This window comes from Staurois parvus, unplaced genomic scaffold (assembly GCF_062004578.1).
Source record: "Staurois parvus isolate SC_StPar_1 unplaced genomic scaffold, SC_StPar_1.0 ptg000108l, whole genome shotgun sequence".
NCBI classification, from domain to species: Eukaryota; Metazoa; Chordata; class Amphibia; order Anura; family Ranidae; genus Staurois; species Staurois parvus.
In genome coordinates this window covers 1,690,619-1,708,850 of record NW_028317904.1, presented here as the reverse complement: position 1 = coordinate 1,708,850, position 18,232 = coordinate 1,690,619, and the positions used below count along the sequence as shown (strand labels likewise).

The window sequence follows — 18,232 nt, the reverse complement described above, 5'->3', positions numbered from 1 at the left end:
GTGTGTCATTCCATTTTTTTTACACATAACTTAATTTTTGAACTTACTAGTTTTGGTGTGTTTGTATGTATGGATTGCGTGGGTTGTTATGGACATGGTGAAAATTTCAATAACCGTTTTAGAAATATATTTACCTAGAAAAATGGTGACATGTTCAATACCTATTTTACCTACTGTGTTTGTGTGTGTGTGTGTGTGTGTGTGTGTGTGTGTGTGTGTGTGTGTGTGTGTGTGTGTGTGTATACACAGGTGCTCTGGTCAGATGAGACCAATATTGAACTTTTTGGCCTAAAATCAAAACACTATGTGTGACGGAAAACTAACACTGAGCATCACCCTGAACACACCATCCCCACCATGAAACATGGTGGCAGCATTATGTTGTGGGGATGCTTTTCTTTAGCAGGGACAGGGAAGCTGGTCAGAGTTGATGGAAAGATAGATGGAGCCAAATACAGGGCAATTTTAGAAGAAAACCTGTAAGAGTCTTCAAAAGACTTGAGACTGGGGCGAAAGTTCTCCTTCCAGCAGGGCAATGACCCTAAACATACAGGCAGAGCTACAATGGAATGCTTTAGTTCAAAGCAAATTCATGTGTTTAGAATGACCCAGTCAAAGTCCAGACCTAAATCCAATTGAAAATCAAGTGGCAAGACTTGAAAATTGCTGTTCACAGATGCTTAACATCCAATTTGACAGCTATTTTGCAAAGAAGAATGGGCAAAAATTTCACTCTCTAGATTTGCAAAGTTGGTAGAGACATACCCAAAAAGACTTGTGAAAGGTGGTTCTACAAAGTATGTACTCAAGGGGGCTGATACAAATGCACGTCACACTTTTCAGATATTTATTTGTAAAACAATTTTGAAAACCATTATCATTTTCTTTCCACTTCACAATTATGTCTATCATATAAAATCCCAATAAAATACATTTACATTTTTGGTTGTAACGTAGTTACATAGTTAGTCTGGCTGAAAAAAGACAAAAAAACGCATCCATTTCAACAAAACAAAAAAAGTCATAATCTTATACCCACAGTTGATCCATCACAAAAATTTCAAGGGGTATGATTACTTTTTCAATGCACTGTACATCATTATATATATATATATATATATATATATATATATATATATATATATAAAATTATATATAATCTTACAGGTGGAGTGGAAAACACCTGACGGTGTTTAGCAGCAAATAGCACATTTATTGAGGTTATTTTTCACAAGTGTAATATTGGTATATTGTTGGGGTGACTGCAAGGATTGCCACATAATGTAAATTTCAAACCCTGTATGACCAGGTTGGTTGTACAAAAGTCATTCCACCAACTGACTTCTGTACAACCAGCCTGTCAGGTTTTCCCCAATCAATCAGTGCCACTGGCCATAGCCAGCAGCTCAGCAGTAAGAATTCCCCTATCCACACTAAGTATGTGGATGGGGGAATCTGGTCCTTTTTTTTTCATTCAACCTGCTAGTTGAACAAAAAAAAAAAATGATTAATATTATGGGCTACCTTACTCTCCACTAGCACAATATTTACATTAATGTTTACATGATGAAGAAAAGAGACATCTTGGCGCTAAATCAGTTTGTGGAAAATATTGCATTAAAAATATCAAAAGACTCGTGTTAAAAGTGCTCACCCAGCCCTAAGGATAGAAGCATTAGTATCAGGACAGTTGAATGCTTATTTCCTTATTGCTGGGTGAGCACCTTTAACATATGAGAGTTTTGAAATTTTTTTTTTTATATATACTTATGTCTGATGAAGCAGTTATCACCAGGTCAAAGAGTGAGAGGCCATTTTTCCCAGAGTTTTCGAATAGCTGTCATTTTTTGGGGGCCAGAGTGGCTATCAGGTGATGGAGGCCGGCTGGGGGAGGTCATTGGCAGCCATTTTATCATAGCCTGCAGTGGGGATCTCCCACAGGCAACTCAGGCTTGTGGGGGCAGGGTTCAGTACACACGATGTGGGGGACAGATGGTGGGACACGTGGGCACCTTGGCAACTCCTGGCGGTGGTGGTGAGCCCTTCCTCGGGTGTGGGGGGGGTTCTCTCTTTTCTCTCTCTTTAATGGGGTGGTCTTCTAGACTGTGAGCGTCTGGGTTCCATCTTCCAGCGGTGTCTAGCTGGGGGGACTGATCCCATGGAAGCCTAGGAGCATGCTGCACCTCCTTGGTCCCTTCTGGAGGTCCCGGATCCCTCAGTTCCCCTAAACACATTGTCGGCCGTCCTGGAGATGTTCGTGTCCCGTGTGGACATGGCAGTTGGCTGCAAGGTGAGCAATAAGTGCCCCCTGCCATTGCCCTCGTCTTCTGACGATTCTGAGACCGAACCAGATCCTGCCGCCGGTTCCACATTTACCGTGGATCCTGATGACACATCCCCTGATTCCTCAGATGAGGAGGGGTCCTCTGTCTCTGTTGCTGTACAGGAGAAGGCATTGGTAGCAGCAGTTATTGATTCAGTGCGTGAAATGCTAAAAATTGAGGACTCTGCAGGGGCGGGTGATGTGGTGCCTGTTCCTTTTAATATGCAGAACCTGGTTCGGGATGCCAAGGTTTTTCCTTACCCCGAATATTTTGACAGATTTGTTTATAAGGATTGGAGTAGGCCGAATCGTCCCTTTGTGCTCCCCAAATGCTTTGCAGTGCGTTATCCCGTTAAGGAGGCCTTGCTGAAGACGTGGACCTCTCTGCCAGTGGTAGATCCTCCCATCTCCAAGCTTAACAAGGTCACGTTGATTCCAGTGGAGGAATCCCCCTCATTTAGGTATCATGCGGATTGTAGGAAAGAGGCGGTGGCCTGTTCGATGTTCACTGTTACTGGATCAGCACTTAGGCCAGTGCTGGCTATGGCCTTGGTCTCCCAGACACTGATGGAATGGGCCAAGGCTCTGCGACAAGGCTTAACTTCTAGTCCGTTGCCCCAAGCGTATGTGGAGCTGGTAGAGCGGTTGGTCCAGGGCTTAGAGTACATTTGTGACAATGATGCAGCTCCACTTCTCTCCAGACTGTCCATCACGGCCCATGAGCTCTGGCGGGTCCTTTGAGTCAAGTGTTGGTCGGTGGACCAGACCTCCAAGAAGGCTCTTGTGGACCTGCTGATTCTTTTCTCTTTTTGGCGCTACCCTGGATGACATTATCATGAACCTTACTGGGGGCAAGAGTACTTTCCTCCCTCAGGCCAAGAATGGGAAGGAACCTCGTTGGAAGTCAGGGCCGGCGTACACGGCACATAAGCACATTTTCCTTCCACCTTCTCCGTAGCCAAGGGCTCCAAGCCCTTTAAGGTCCCTGGAGGTGGCACCAAGCGTCCCTGGCCACAGAAGCCCTCCAAACTCACGGATGAGTCTCCCTCAGCATGAAGGTTTGCCCCCACCCACTTTAGTCTAGCCTTTGCACCTCGAGTGTTTACCAAGGTCCTAACCCCGGTCCTGGCCTTATTGAGATAATGGGGGATTGCAGAGATCAGCTACCTGGACAAATTGCTCCTGCGTGCAGAGACTTGCTTCTCACTACTAGACAGTGTGGAGATCAGCATGCATTCTCTACAGGACTTTGGGTGGATCCTGAACATCAGGAAGTTGATGTTGACTCCTTCCAGGCACCTAGAGTTTCTGGGGCTGACTTTCGATTCGGAGCAGGCCAATGAGTTCCTTCCGTCTGAGAAATTTTTAAAGCTCCGGGTGGTGGTTCTGCAACTCTTGGCTTGCAGAAGACCCTCTCTGTGTTTTTGCATGCAGGTGGTAGGCTTGATGGTGGCTACATTCAAGCGGTTCTGTAAACCCAGTTTCATATGAGAACACTGCAGAGGAAAATCCTATCAAAATTGAACAGGGCTTCTGCCTCCTTGGACCTTCGGGATCACCTGCAACAGTCGCTGAGGGCCTCCATTCTTTGGTGGATGAGGTCTCTGGCTCTACGGAATGGAAAGTCCTTCCTTCCCATTTGCTGGACTGTGTTCACGACAGAAGCCAGCATGTCAGGCGGGGCAGGAGTCCTGGGATCGGATTCTGCTCAGGGTCACTGGACTCCAGGGGAAGCTTACTTACCCATCAATATCCTGGAGTTAGGGCAATCAGGTTATCACTGACACATTAGACCAGGGGTGTCCAAACTATGGCCCTCCAGCTGTTGAAGTAATATAAGTCCCATCATGCCTCTGCCTCTGGGTGTCTTGCCTGTGGATGTCAGAGTCTTGCAAGGCCTCATGGGACTTGCAGTTCCTTAACACATGGAGGGCCTTAGTTTGGACACCTCTGCATTAGATGGACTGTCTGTCTGGTCTGCTGACCAGGATTCAGTTGGACAATGCCACTTTGGTGACATATGTCAATCATAAGGGGGGCACGAGAAGTGCAGCAGTGGCACTGGATGCATCCCACATTCTGCAATAGGCAGAGAGGTTTGTTTTGGCTCTGTCCGCTGTACACAATCCAGGCGTCAAAAACTGGCAAGCGAATTATGTAAGCCATCAGAGGCTAAATTGAGGTGAGTGGTCCCTACATCCGGAAATGTCCAATCAGCTCTATATTCGCTGGAGGACACCGGACGTGAATCTTCCACCTTCCCACCTCAATCAGAAGGTTCCACGGTTCGTGGTACGATTGTTGGATCCCCTGACGGATGCGTTGGTGGCGCCGTGGGATCCGTACACTCTCGTTTACGCCTTCCCACACCTCCGACTGATTCCTCATCTACTAAGGATAGAGGCCGAAAGGGATCCCACTCATCCTCATTGCTCCGGACTGGCCTCATCGTCCGTGGTTCGCCGGCGTAGTGCGATTGGTGGTAGATACTCCCTGGAGGCTGCTTCTTTGGAAGGACTTTCTGTCTCAAGGGCCAGTCTTCCACCCTGCTTTAGCGTCTCTGGCTCAGACGGCATGGCTATTGAGAGCCAGGTTCTGAAAGGACAGAGGGTTGTCTGGCTCTCTGATTCTGACTATGTTGAAGGCCGTAAGTCTACCTCCCAGGAGATTTATCATTGCGCCTGGAAAGCCTATATTGGTTGGTGTGAAACCTTAGAGTCCCATCCTCATTCCTTTGTTGTGGCTCGGAGGTTGGCCTTCCTCCAACATGGTGTGGATCAGAGGCTTGCGTTGAATAAGATCAAAGGTCAAGTCTCTGCTCAGACTGTTTTCTTTCAGCGGCACTTAGCTACGCATTCTTTGGTTCCTTTCTACCAAAGGTGGTGTCGGTTTTTCATTTTAATGAGGATATTGTTCTTCCTTCCCTGTGTCCTCGACCAACGCACCCTAAAGAGGTGGCCCTGCATTCCCTGGATGTGGTTTGTGCAATTTGCGTGTACCTTTCTGTAACGGCTGCCTTTTGGAGGTCCGACTCTTTCTTCATCCTCATGGATGGTCCGAAGAAGGGCCTGGCGGCATCTTCTGCCACTATTTCTTGTTGAATTTGGCAGACGATTGTTCAGGTGTATGCTGTTAAGTGGCAGAAACCTCCCTTACCGGTTAGGGTGCACTCCCCTAGGTTGGTTGGTGCCTCCTTGGCATTGCCACATCAGGCATCTGTTTCTCAAGTTTGCAAGGTCGCGACCTGGTCGTCTGTGCACAAGTTTACGAAGTTCTATAAGGTTGATGTGTTGGCATCCTCCAATGCTAGTTTTGGCCACAAAGTGTTGCAGGGGGCTGTTTAGGGCTCCTGGACCCCTCCTTTTGGGGTCTTTCAGAGCGTTGGCTTGTTGCCCTGGGGTTTTTTTCTTTCTCCATTGTATAGTTGCCCACCTCTCATTCTGGCACTGCTTGGGGACATCCCTGCTTCGTTATTGTTAAAGAGGAAGATGTTGTGTCTGTCAGTGAACGTAAGAGAAACCGGGATTTTTTTTTTTTTTGTACTCACCGTAAAATCCCTTTCTCTTAGTTCATTGACGGACACAGCACCCACCCCTCAAGGGAGATCTCTCCTTTGACACTGCTTGTGACGGACTGGAGACCTATAGCAGAGAGGGGGTTTTATACCCAAAATGGACTGCCCATAAGAGGTGCCAAGTCCTTTTTTTTTTTTTTCTGCCTAGTGTCCTACTCCTGTAGGTGGGGCTATACAACCCTGCTTTGTTATTCTTAAAGAGGAAACCGCTGTGTCCGTCAATGAACTCAGAGAATGGGGATTTTACGGTGAGTACAAAAACATTCCGTTATTTTTTCTTGCTGACATGATCTTGTTCTGTCGACAGAGAACACTGGATCCAAATGGTCCACTCTATGAACCCCTGTCTTCCTCTCTGGTGTCATCTTCTACAGAGGTTGTGGTGACTGTTGGCTTTCCTGGAGGTAAGCTTTGTTACAGATATACACTGATGGTGTGGCAGAACTCATATTTGCTAGCTATTTTTCTCTAAGGCCCCATTCAGACCTGAGTGTTTTGAAGCTCGAAGCTCCAAAATGCTCAAGGAGAAAAAAAAAATAACTAAAAAAGTTTTAAAAAATTAATTAACCCCCTAACCCTAAAACATTAATAAACACTGTAACAGAAAATAAATATATAAACCACAACACCAATCCTTTAAAAGATTTGGGTCACAACACGTTTACTGAAATAGGAAATACTATCCCAAGCAGAGGCCTACACTCCCTTCTACAAATTAGAGGTTATCATACGGTAAACCCGAAGACATGGATTGAAATAGACTCTAAACTATGGCATGTCTTGACTAACCCTATTCAGCTAAAAAAAGGTATTTCGTGGTTCTACAACTACTTACATTACGACAACGATCTCTATATTCTTAACAGTATAGGTAGATGGGGGAAAGATCTACGAAGATCATTCACTAGAGATGAGTGGGATGCTGCCCTGAGCAATAATTTGAGAATTGCTAAATGTACAAATCATTGGAATTGTTCTCTTAAAATATTATACCGTAGCTACCATACCTAAAATGTATCCTAATATGTCACCAATATGCTGGAGGAATTGTGGAAAGGAAGGTAACCTGCTTCATATTATGTGGGAATGCTCATGTTTTCATAATATCTGGCAAGAGGTCTTTGCACTTATTTAGCAGGTGTCTGTAATGATGTCTAGCCCAGCACCTCATTTGGCGCTACTCAATATTACCTTACACCTATTTCCTGTTTAGTTTAGAACAATAGTTGGCCATATACTTATCGCCGCCAGAATGTCTATCACTGCTGCTTGGAAATCAGTGAAGATCCCCTCCATATCGGAAGTGATCCAAAGAGTAAACTCACATTACATCTGCGAGAGAGCTGTGGCTCTTCAGTGCCAGCATATGGGGAAATTTGATTTGAAGTAGTCCTGTTGGAAAGGAAGGTTTATGCTGCACAATATGATTATATAGTATTGTATATCATATTGCTTCCTTGGCTGAAACTGTGCTCTAGTCTCATCTTTCTATCTGTCTCTTTCTCTACTCCTTTACCCCTTCCCTTTTTTGTTCCTTTTGTTTTTGTTTTTGACTATAATAAGCACGCACTATACATCTTAATGGTCACTAATTCAAGCTGGTAACTAATATTGCAAACGTTGACATGTTCTGTTATGTATACCTTTGTAGGCCAATAGGCCTGTATACAACTGTTTTCTTAGATCTGAGAGTGTACTAGCGCCATGGTACTAAGATAAGTTTATACATATTTTCTATTCTGAACTATCTATTTTATTGTAACTGTTTTGAAAAACTCAATAAAAAAGATTTGAAAAGAAAATAAATATATAATAAGAAAATAAATAATGAACCCCTAACAAAACAAAAAAAAGAATAGTATAAAAATATTAAATAAAAGCTGATGGAAAAGCTGAAAAACCTTGCAAAAAATGATGAAACAGATAACGTTTTTCTCTATTGGCTTGTATAAAAATGCCAAAGCTCAAAATCACTTTAAAAGCTCTGTACAAAAACGCGCTCAGGTGTGAATGCAGGTTAAAGCTATCCTTACCATGGTAGGTCCTGGAAAACTCAACACTGTTGCAATCTTCCAGACAGGGTCTGTCTTAAAATAAAAGTCTCTCAGCTGTCTTTGACATGAAACACATGAAACACCCACATAGCTCTTGGTAGCCATAGACCATGTGATCTTAAGGTTGGCCATATATTAAGGAATGTTCTTTCCTTCAACCACATGTTGAAGAAAAGAAAATTGCTGAAATCCCTTTTTGTATTCTGACAGAGGTTGGATCCCCCATCATCAGAAAACAATAATGATGGCTAAAGCCAACAGCAGTAATTGTACAAAAAAATACTGACAGGCTGGTTGTACTGAAGTCAATCAATAGATCACCTTCAGTGCAACCAGGCTGCCCATAGATGGATTGAAATTTGACTGACTCCTGCTGAACTAGCTGAATTTTTATCCTTTTTATGGCTGGCGTAGGACACAGATGGGATCGAACCACATAATCTTAGTGTAGGCTATGTTGTAAAGTGTAGGTGTGGTCAAAATCTACAATAAACGTACACTATATTGCCAAAAGTATTGGGACACCCCTCCAAATCATTGGATTTAGGTGATCCAATCACCTCCATGGCCACAGGTGTATAAAATCAAGCACCTAGGCATGCAGACTGCTTCTACAAACATTTGTGAAAGAATGGGTCGCTTTCAGGAGCTCAGTGAATTCAGTCTTGGTACCGTGATAGTTTTCCACCTGTGCAATAAGTACATTCTTGAAATTTCCTTGCTAATAAATATTCCTCGGTCAGCTGTTAGTGGTATTATAACAAAGTGGAAGCAACTAGGAACAACAGCAACTCAGTCACGAAGTGTTAGGCCACGCAAAATAACAGAGCGGGGTCAGCGCATGCTGAAGCGCACAGTGTGCAGAAGTCGGCAACTGTCTGCAGAGTCAATAGCTAAAGACCTCCTAACTCCTAACAGTAGCAGTGCGTAGAGAACTTCATGGAATGGGTTTCCATGACCGAGCAACTGCATCCAAGCCTAAGATCATGAAGTGCAATGCAAAGCGTCGGATGCAGTGGTGTAAAACACGCCATCACTGGACTCTAGAGCAGTGACGACGTGTTCTCTGGAGTAATGAATCACGCTTCTCTGGCAATCCAATGGACGTGTCTATTTGAAAAGAAAATAAATATATAATAAGAAAATAAATAATGAACCCCTAACAAAACAAAAAAAAGAATAGTATAAAAATATTAAATAAAAGCTGATGGAAAAGCTGAAAAACCTTGCAAAAAATGATGAAACAGATAACGTTTTTCTCTATTGGCTTGTATAAAAATGCCAAAGCTCAAAATCACTTTAAAAGCTCTGTACAAAAACGCGCTCAGGTGTGAATGCAGGTTAAAGCTATCCTTACCATGGTAGGTCCTGGAAAACTCAACACTGTTGCAATCTTCCAGACAGGGTCTGTCTTAAAATAAAAGTCTCTCAGCTGTCTTTGACATGAAACACATGAAACACCCACATAGCTCTTGGTAGCCATAGACCATGTGATCTTAAGGTTGGCCATATATTAAGGAATGTTCTTTCCTTCAACCACATGTTGAAGAAAAGAAAATTGCTGAAATCCCTTTTTGTATTCTGACAGAGGTTGGATCCCCCATCATCAGAAAACAATAATGATGGCTAAAGCCAACAGCAGTAATTGTACAAAAAAATACTGACAGGCTGGTTGTACTGAAGTCAATCAATAGATCACCTTCAGTGCAACCAGGCTGCCCATAGATGGATTGAAATTTGACTGACTCCTGCTGAACTAGCTGAATTTTTATCCTTTTTATGGCTGGCGTAGGACACAGATGGGATCGAACCACATAATCTTAGTGTAGGCTATGTTGTAAAGTGTAGGTGTGGTCAAAATCTACAATAAACGTACACTATATTGCCAAAAGTATTGGGACACCCCTCCAAATCATTGGATTTAGGTGATCCAATCACCTCCATGGCCACAGGTGTATAAAATCAAGCACCTAGGCATGCAGACTGCTTCTACAAACATTTGTGAAAGAATGGGTCGCTTTCAGGAGCTCAGTGAATTCAGTCTTGGTACCGTGATAGTTTTCCACCTGTGCAATAAGTACATTCTTGAAATTTCCTTGCTAATAAATATTCCTCGGTCAGCTGTTAGTGGTATTATAACAAAGTGGAAGCAACTAGGAACAACAGCAACTCAGTCACGAAGTGTTAGGCCACGCAAAATAACAGAGCGGGGTCAGCGCATGCTGAAGCGCACAGTGTGCAGAAGTCGGCAACTGTCTGCAGAGTCAATAGCTAAAGACCTCCTAACTCCTAACAGTAGCAGTGCGTAGAGAACTTCATGGAATGGGTTTCCATGACCGAGCAACTGCATCCAAGCCTAAGATCATGAAGTGCAATGCAAAGCGTCGGATGCAGTGGTGTAAAACACGCCATCACTGGACTCTAGAGCAGTGACGACGTGTTCTCTGGAGTAATGAATCACGCTTCTCTGGCAATCCAATGGACGTGTCTGAGTTTGGCAGTTGCCAGGAGAACACTGCTTACCTGGCTGCATTGTGCCAAATGTAAAGTTTGGAGGAGGGGGGATTATGGTGTGGGGTTGTTTTTCAGGGGTTGGGCTTGGCCCCTTAGTTCCAGTGAAAGGAACTCTTAAGTTGTCAGCATATCAAAACATTTTGTACAATTTCATTCTCCCAACTTTGTGGGAACAGTTTGGGGATTGCCCCTTCCTTTTCCAACATGACTGTGCACCAGTACACAAAGCAAGGTCCATAAAGACATGGATGAGCGAGTGTGGGGTGGAGGAACTTGACTGGTCTGTACAGAACCCTGACCTCAAGGACAAGGGGGCACTCTTTACGTCTGAAGGAAAAGAAATTTAATCTCCAAATACGGAAAGGTTTCTTCACAGTAAGCTGTGAAAATGTGGAATAGATCAAGAGTTGGTTCTGGCCAGCTCAGTGGATTGCTTTAAAAAAGGCCTGGGTTCATTCTTGGATACGCAGAATATAACTGCTTACTAACGGATATTCCCTGGATCAACTTTGCCTATGTAAAGTTGATCCAGGGAATATCCGAATGTCTCTCGGGGGATCAGGAAGGCATTTTTTTCCCCTGCAGGAGCAAATTGGATCATGCTTTGCTGGGTTTTTTTTCCCTTCCTCTAGATCAATTGTGAGTGTAGGATTATAACTTTTTTTTTTTCTATTTTTATGGTTAAACTTGATGGACTTTTGTCTTTTTTCAGCCAGACTTACTATGTAACTTCACTTTTAGGGCATGACCAGTAATATGCTATATGAGAAAAAGTATTTGCACCAATGAGAACATTCAAGATACTTTCGTTCTCCAGAGGGACACATATTGAGGCTGCCCCTTATTGACACTCCTATCTGCCATAGCAATGAAGCCTCTGGCATATATGATCACAGTCACTAATCAATAAAGGCCTAATGTGGGGCTCAATGGAGGGGAATCTATTCATATGCACATGATGGTGTGCTATATATGAATAGTATTAAAGTGGTATCTTTGATAAAGTCAGTTACAAGCTGAAAGCGTTTCAATACATAAAAATATACCTAAAATGTTTTTTCTTCCAGCTGACGATGCTGATATTGTGATTAAGGGTGTGCAGGCTTCTCCAGCCAACATTAACAGGAAACAAGACAGAAAAAAAAGGTCTAAGCAGAAGCCAAATACAGGCTGTCATGTAATGTACCCTAGGGCAGCGTTTTTCAACCACTGTGCCGCGGCACACTAGTGTGCCGCGAGATATTGTCTGGTGTGCCGTGGGGAAAATTGCAATTTCATCCATAACATAGACCTTTTAATCCGGCCCGCGGAGCGTGATACTGTCAGGATGATCTGTCCCCCTCGACGTATCTGCGCATGTGCCGGAGATCGCCGATCGGCTGCTAATGCCTGAAACTGGCACATGCGCAGATACGTCGAGGGGGACAGATCCTCATAGGAGACAGATTTTCATGCTACACCGGAACGGCGAGAGGAACGCGCGGAGCAAAGGTAAGTGAATTGACACAGGGGGGGCTTGGGGACTTAATATGGGGGATGAATTAATATGGGGGATGAATTACTATATGGGGGATGAATTACTATGGGGGATGAATTACTATAGGGGGGATGAATTACTATAGGGGGGATGAATTACTATAGGGGGGATGAATTACTATGGGGGATGAATTACTATGGGGGATGAATTACTATATGGGGGATGAATTACTATAGGGGGGATGAATTACTATATGGGGGGTGAATTACTATATGGGGGGTGAATTACTATATGGGGGGTGAATTACTATATGGGGGGTGAATTACTATGGGGGATGAATTACTATGGGGGATGAATTACTATATGGGGGATGAATTACTATATGGGGGATGAATTACTATGGGGGATAAATTACTATGGGGGATGAATTACTATGGGGGATGAATTACTATATGGGGGATGAATTACTATATGGGGGATGAATTACTATGGGGGATGAATTACTATGGGGGATGAATTACTATGGGGGATGAATTACTATATGGGGGATTAATTACTATGCTTACTATGGGGGAATATTACTATACTTACTATGGATGACACATACACATCATTCATCTACTCTTGGTCCGGCCCCCGGGTCCAATTATAAAATACTTTATTATTTCATAATAAAGTAATTATAAAATAATTTCTTTGTGTTTGATTCCTATTCAAGAGAATTACTTTATATATAGTCAATATAGGCACAGAGGTAAATTTTTTTAACATTTTCTAATGGTGGTGTTCCTCGTGATTTTTTTAATGAAAAAAGTGTGCCTTTGCACAAAAAAGGTTGAAAAACACTGCCCTAGGGCACTGCTGTAGCCACTCTCCACTGCTACCTAGTAGCATCTGCAGTACACACAGTCTCCTGTATCGGCTAAATTTTTCTTATCGGCAGAATGCCTATAGGGCCCTTTTAGGCCGATATGTTTTGGTGGCCGAAATGTCGATGCATCCCTAGTCCTTATGCTCCTTAAAGCCTTCCCTGTGTCTCTCAAATGTGGCCCCCTCCTCTGCATTACCTAGATATTAATTTTCTGTAACAATGTCAGATGTTATGGCAAAAATCATCTTCATGATAATGTACTCAGAATACAGGAGGCACAAGCATGCTTCTTCACATTACCCTTCAGAGCCTGTCTCTAATTTGCCTGCCTCTGTGCAGTCAGCTGGAGTATTGTAACATGTCTTTATTGGCGAGTTTGTGACTGGCATTACTTCTAGGTTTAAGGATACCCTTTCGGTCTTTATTGGCACAGTTCGTACCTGTCAAGTCTTGGAGAAGTTAGCATTTGAAATTTCTAAGGTTGCCTGTCTGGGCTCCCTTAAAAGTCCCCAACATGTCAAAATATTCCCAGTACACTCTTTGCTGGAACCAGTTTGGTATTGTGACTGGCTTAATCCAATAAAGTTATTTACCCCTCCCAAGCATTTTGCTCAGCGGTATCCTATTGAGGAGAAGTAGACCATACCAGTTTTACACTTTCCTATCTTAACAAGACTCTTAACAGTCCCTGTTGAGAACAATCCAGTGTTCAAAGATCCTTTAGATCAATGATTGGAAGCTTTTGTAAGGCCTTATTTTCCCTAACAGGCTCTGCCATGCAGCCATTATATCCATCTGCCAGACCATGGTAGTATGGTCCAAAGGATCCAGTATCTATCCTCACTGATCTCTCTGTTCTCCAGCAATTGGAATGTTTTTCATGTTGTGTTCAACTGCTGCTTTATCGGGGTTGCAGAGAACTCTTTGACTCAGGACCTTTCACCTCTACTGCTCTGCAGTGAGTCAGTGAGTAATCTTACTTGGTAATTTTGAACTGTTGTTCAAGGGCCTGTGGCTACCTAGTCAAGCACAACCATTACCCCCCTTGCACTGCAGCAGCCTCTCACTGTGTACTGTTAGTACAGCAGTCTATAGTGACCTAATCACGCATGGCCATCAACCCCTACTGCTCTGCAGTGGGTTCATGAGTATCTTTGTGGTACTGTATCACTATATACTGTCTGTACAATGGCCTGTGGTGACATTGTCACATCAACTGTTACCCCGACCCACACTGCACTGAGTAACCCTTACTGGTATTGACTCGCCTGCTGTTGTATGATAGCCTATGGTGACCTGATCACAAAGCTTTTGTTTTGTAGTCAGTCTGTGAGTAACCATGAGTAGCCCTTGCTGGTAATAGCACTTTTGCAAACAGTTGGTGGCCTGTGGTGACCTAGAGACAATGGCCATTGCTTGTCCTGCTTTACTATGTGTCTGTGAGAGCCCATTGTGAGTATAGCTGCACTTATATAATGTTTTGTGTAGTGGCCTAGGGTACTGCAGAAACCTTTAACTCTTCCTTCTCTATGGATGGACCGCACATTACACTATTTTGTACCAGCCTAAGGTAACCTAGTCACAAATTACTGTTTTTCCCTCCTGCTCTACAAGTGGTGTTTCAGTAAACCTTACTGGTACTGTTTAGCTTACATACTGTTGTATGTTGGGTTGGAGGCCTTCACTGATAAGTCACTTTTTCTTGTTCATTCTTAACCACTTGCTCTCCAAAGGATTTACCCCCCTTCCTGACCAGGCCATTACTTTAACTGACAATTGTGCAGTCATATTTTTGTGCTATAAACAAAAAAAGACTGACAATTTTGAAAAAAAAATAATTTTTTTTTCCGAATTTTGATATAAAAAATATATAGTAAAAAATGAAATTTCATAATAAATTTAGGCCAAAATGTATTCTGCTAAGTCTTTGCTAAAAAGAATCCCAATACATGTAAATTAATTGGTTTACGTGAAAGCTATAGCGTTTGCAAATGGTGGTATATGTACCGGAATTTTTTTTTTTATACTAGTAATGGCGGCGATCAGCAACTTATTGCAGGACTGCTGCGGGCATTCTGACACTGTGGGGGGAACTGATTAACTGCCACTGATATCCCCAGTGACACTAATACAGTGATCAGTGCTAATAAAAAGCACTGACACTGTACGAATGACACTGGGCAGGAAGAGGGTAAGATCTGGGACGATCAAAGGGTTAACTGTAAGCTGTTTTACTGTGTTGTCTGTGTGTGCTTTACTATGTAAGTACGCTGCTTTGTATTACTCTGCCATGCAGAGCATCATAAAGCAGCATGCTGGTGCTGACAGGAGAGAGATCTGTATTGTTTACATACACACCTCTCAGCGTTCCTCCGCGATCACCAGGTGCCAGCAGGAACTCAGTGATCGACAGCTGTAGCCACCAATTAGGGTGTAGGTAGGGCAGCGCACGTGCACCCCCTACCCGGAGATACAAAATCAAGTGTATATGTACGTGATTTTGTGCAGTTCTGCCACTCTGTAGCAGTAGTTATGCTATAGGATGGTCGGGAAGTGGTTAAGGACAAGAATAAGTCTTGTTGGTAGTAGGAGGCATTATATGGGTAATGACCCTTTTGTTTTTTGTCTGTGTCGAATGACCTGAAGGTGGCAGCATACAACCCATAGTTAAGAGTTAACCACTTCCCAACCAGCCACAGTACATGTACTGCGTCTGGGCGGCACCTGTAGGCAAAATCACGTATCACATAATCATAGTGTCAACAAGGCTGTTATGAATGAATTTATTCATAACAGCTGTGTTTCCTAGTTGTGATTGACCCACAGCTGTCACATGGTATACCTTGGCCAAGCAAAGCACTTTGTACCATGTGATTAGCTGTAGCCAGTTACAGATCACTAGTGATCACAGGTTCACCCTTTCATGAGAGTTGAAAACATTGCTGTTAGTGATCTTCATTGTAACAGCAAAGTATTAAAAAATAAATCCCTGATCACCCCTTCAGAGTAGTACAGTGTTACTATGGTGACACTGAACTACTATAATGAAAGTATAATGAAAGTATGTACAAAAAAATGTAACAAATGAAAAGGAAAAATGAAAAAAAAAAATGAATAAAAAGTATTTTTTTTTTTTTTACACACTTTCACCAGTCAGTGTCCGTGATCACCGCTACACAAGTCATATGATGATGCTGCACTTTACTGGTGACAGTATGTAAGAAAATTAAAATTGTTGCAAAAAATTTCAACTTCAAAAACTTGCTATGCCTCTTTACTAAATACCTCAGACTACTTTCCAAAAAGGGGTAATTTTGGGGGAATATGTACTGTCCTGGCATTTTAGGGCTTCAAGAAATGAGTCAGCACATCGAAATTGATCAATTTTCAAATAGATATAGTTTTTAGACATAGACCTTTCTTTTTTTGTTTATATCTCAAAACATAAAAACTCAGTGGTGTTCAAATAACGCCAAAAGAAAGCTCTATTTGAAAAAAATGATAAAATATTCATATTGCCAGTTAAAGTAATGCAGTGCTGAATAGCAACAAATGGCCTGGTCAGGAAAGGGGTAAAATCTTGTGGAGCTCAGGTAGTTAAAGGCCTGTACTGTACTCCAAGAAAAGGATTTTCCAGATAAGTCAACAAACCTATTTATCTGTATTTGCAGTGTTCTTAAAGTAACAAAATGTGTAAAATGTGCATGTATTTCAGATGTAACATGAATTTGTTTTTCATACATACATACATACATACATACATACATACATACATACATTCAGTCATACACTTCAGGCAGGAGGCACTGTTTCTGGAGGTATGCTCTGTACTGAGGGCTGGTTTACTGCTCTAGCTGTAGGAACCCCCATTGGTTACTGAAGCTCTCACATAGATTTACCATACTTGTGTTGCCAAAAATTCCCCCTGGGTGATCAATCTACATTGCTATGATTTTAACAAACTTGGTTGCATGTCCCTACCTGTTTCTGCTCTGAAGAAAAAGCTGGGGGGGGGGTTCTGTTTTTTTTTTTTTCTTCTGTCTGTCGATGTACAGAGTGAATCTGAATGGGAATTACATTTTCGTTATTAATCAGTTGATGAACTTGCAGTGTTCCAGTGCTGAAACCTTCAATGTCCGCATCCCTTTACAAGTAATTGTTAATTAACCCTTTGAGTGTGCGTCACTAAAAATTAATTTTTTGTTGCAGAGGGTGCCTAACATCTGACTTGTATCTTAGTGAAAACTGAACACCTCCAGGTTACCATATTGAATTAAATTTTATAGAAATTTACAGTGCTGCAGATTGAAAAGAAATTGTAATTTTTTATAACGTTCAATTACAAAATGTGTGTAGAAATTGTACATGCTATATTATATTTGTTTATTTCCTCTTTTTTCCCCACAAACGTGGAGTTACCATTTAAGAATTTTTATCAGCAAGGGAAAGACTCAGTTCTGGGAGGTGGGGTTAAGCTCAGAATCAAAGCAGAAATTATGGCCTCTGTTTATAACATGCTTTAGCGATAGGGGTGGTTCCCCTTTGTTTCCAGGGAACAGTATAGGAAAAAAGGAATATGCTTACATGGAGCAGAATGGGTTAATTTATTCTTTCGTGTGCACGTCTACATTGCATGAAAATTTACGTAAGTATTTTAGCTGTACAGAAGCAACAAAAAGCAGTAGTAGTTGCTATAGGTGAATGTAGGGTATACGTACACTTAAATTAAACTTTTCATTTGTAAGCCTCTTGATTTGATTATTAATGCTTTGCTATTTTCATATATTTTCTCATATTCCTAATATTTATAAAGTATGAAAAGATAATCAGATTAGCCCCTAACTAATGCATTCTCTTTTTTTTAGCGGGAAAATCAACTTTCATAAAAGAACACCTGGTACCGAAAGGCTATGCATATGCCAACAGAGTAAGTAGATGTAAAAAAAACAAATACATTTAAATATTTGAAGTGATGTTTGAGAGAATGAGGTGACTACTTAATGTTAAGCTTTTTAAAGATTTTACCCCCTTCATGACCAGGCCATTTTTGATATTTGGCACTGCACTAATTTATCCTCTTGCCAAAGGCATTACTTAGATGTGCGGCGACAAGGCAGTACAAAGTAGTACATGATCCAGCTCTCCCGGGTAGGGGGCACGCGTGTGCGCCGCCCTGGCTGTGTTGCAATTAGACGCAGCAAAGGCGATCCACGATCAAATAGTGCTTTCATTTGGTGGTATTTGATCACCACTGGGTTTTTTATTTTTTATTATAAAAACAAGTAAAGACAAAAAAAATTTTTAAAAATCAATATTTTTTACCTTCTGCTATAAAAATTAAAAAAAAAAATCTTTAGGTCAAAATGTATTCTGCTACATGTCTTGGTAATAAGTGAATATTAATTGGTTTGCATGAAAG

At 42.1% G+C, this 18,232-nt stretch overlaps 1 protein-coding gene across 1 annotated transcript in view; it reads left to right on the top strand.

Moving 5' to 3' along the window:
• PNKP (polynucleotide kinase 3'-phosphatase) overlaps positions 1-18,232 on the top strand; it is a 114,645-nt gene that overhangs the window by 78,942 nt on the left and 17,471 nt on the right. Inside the window, exons 12-13 of the mRNA XM_089671598.1 lie at positions 6,205-6,301; positions 17,679-17,740. Coding sequence (XP_089527724.1) covers positions 6,205-6,301; positions 17,679-17,740 — 159 coding nt within the window. The remainder of the gene's footprint in view (positions 1-6,204; positions 6,302-17,678; positions 17,741-18,232) is intronic.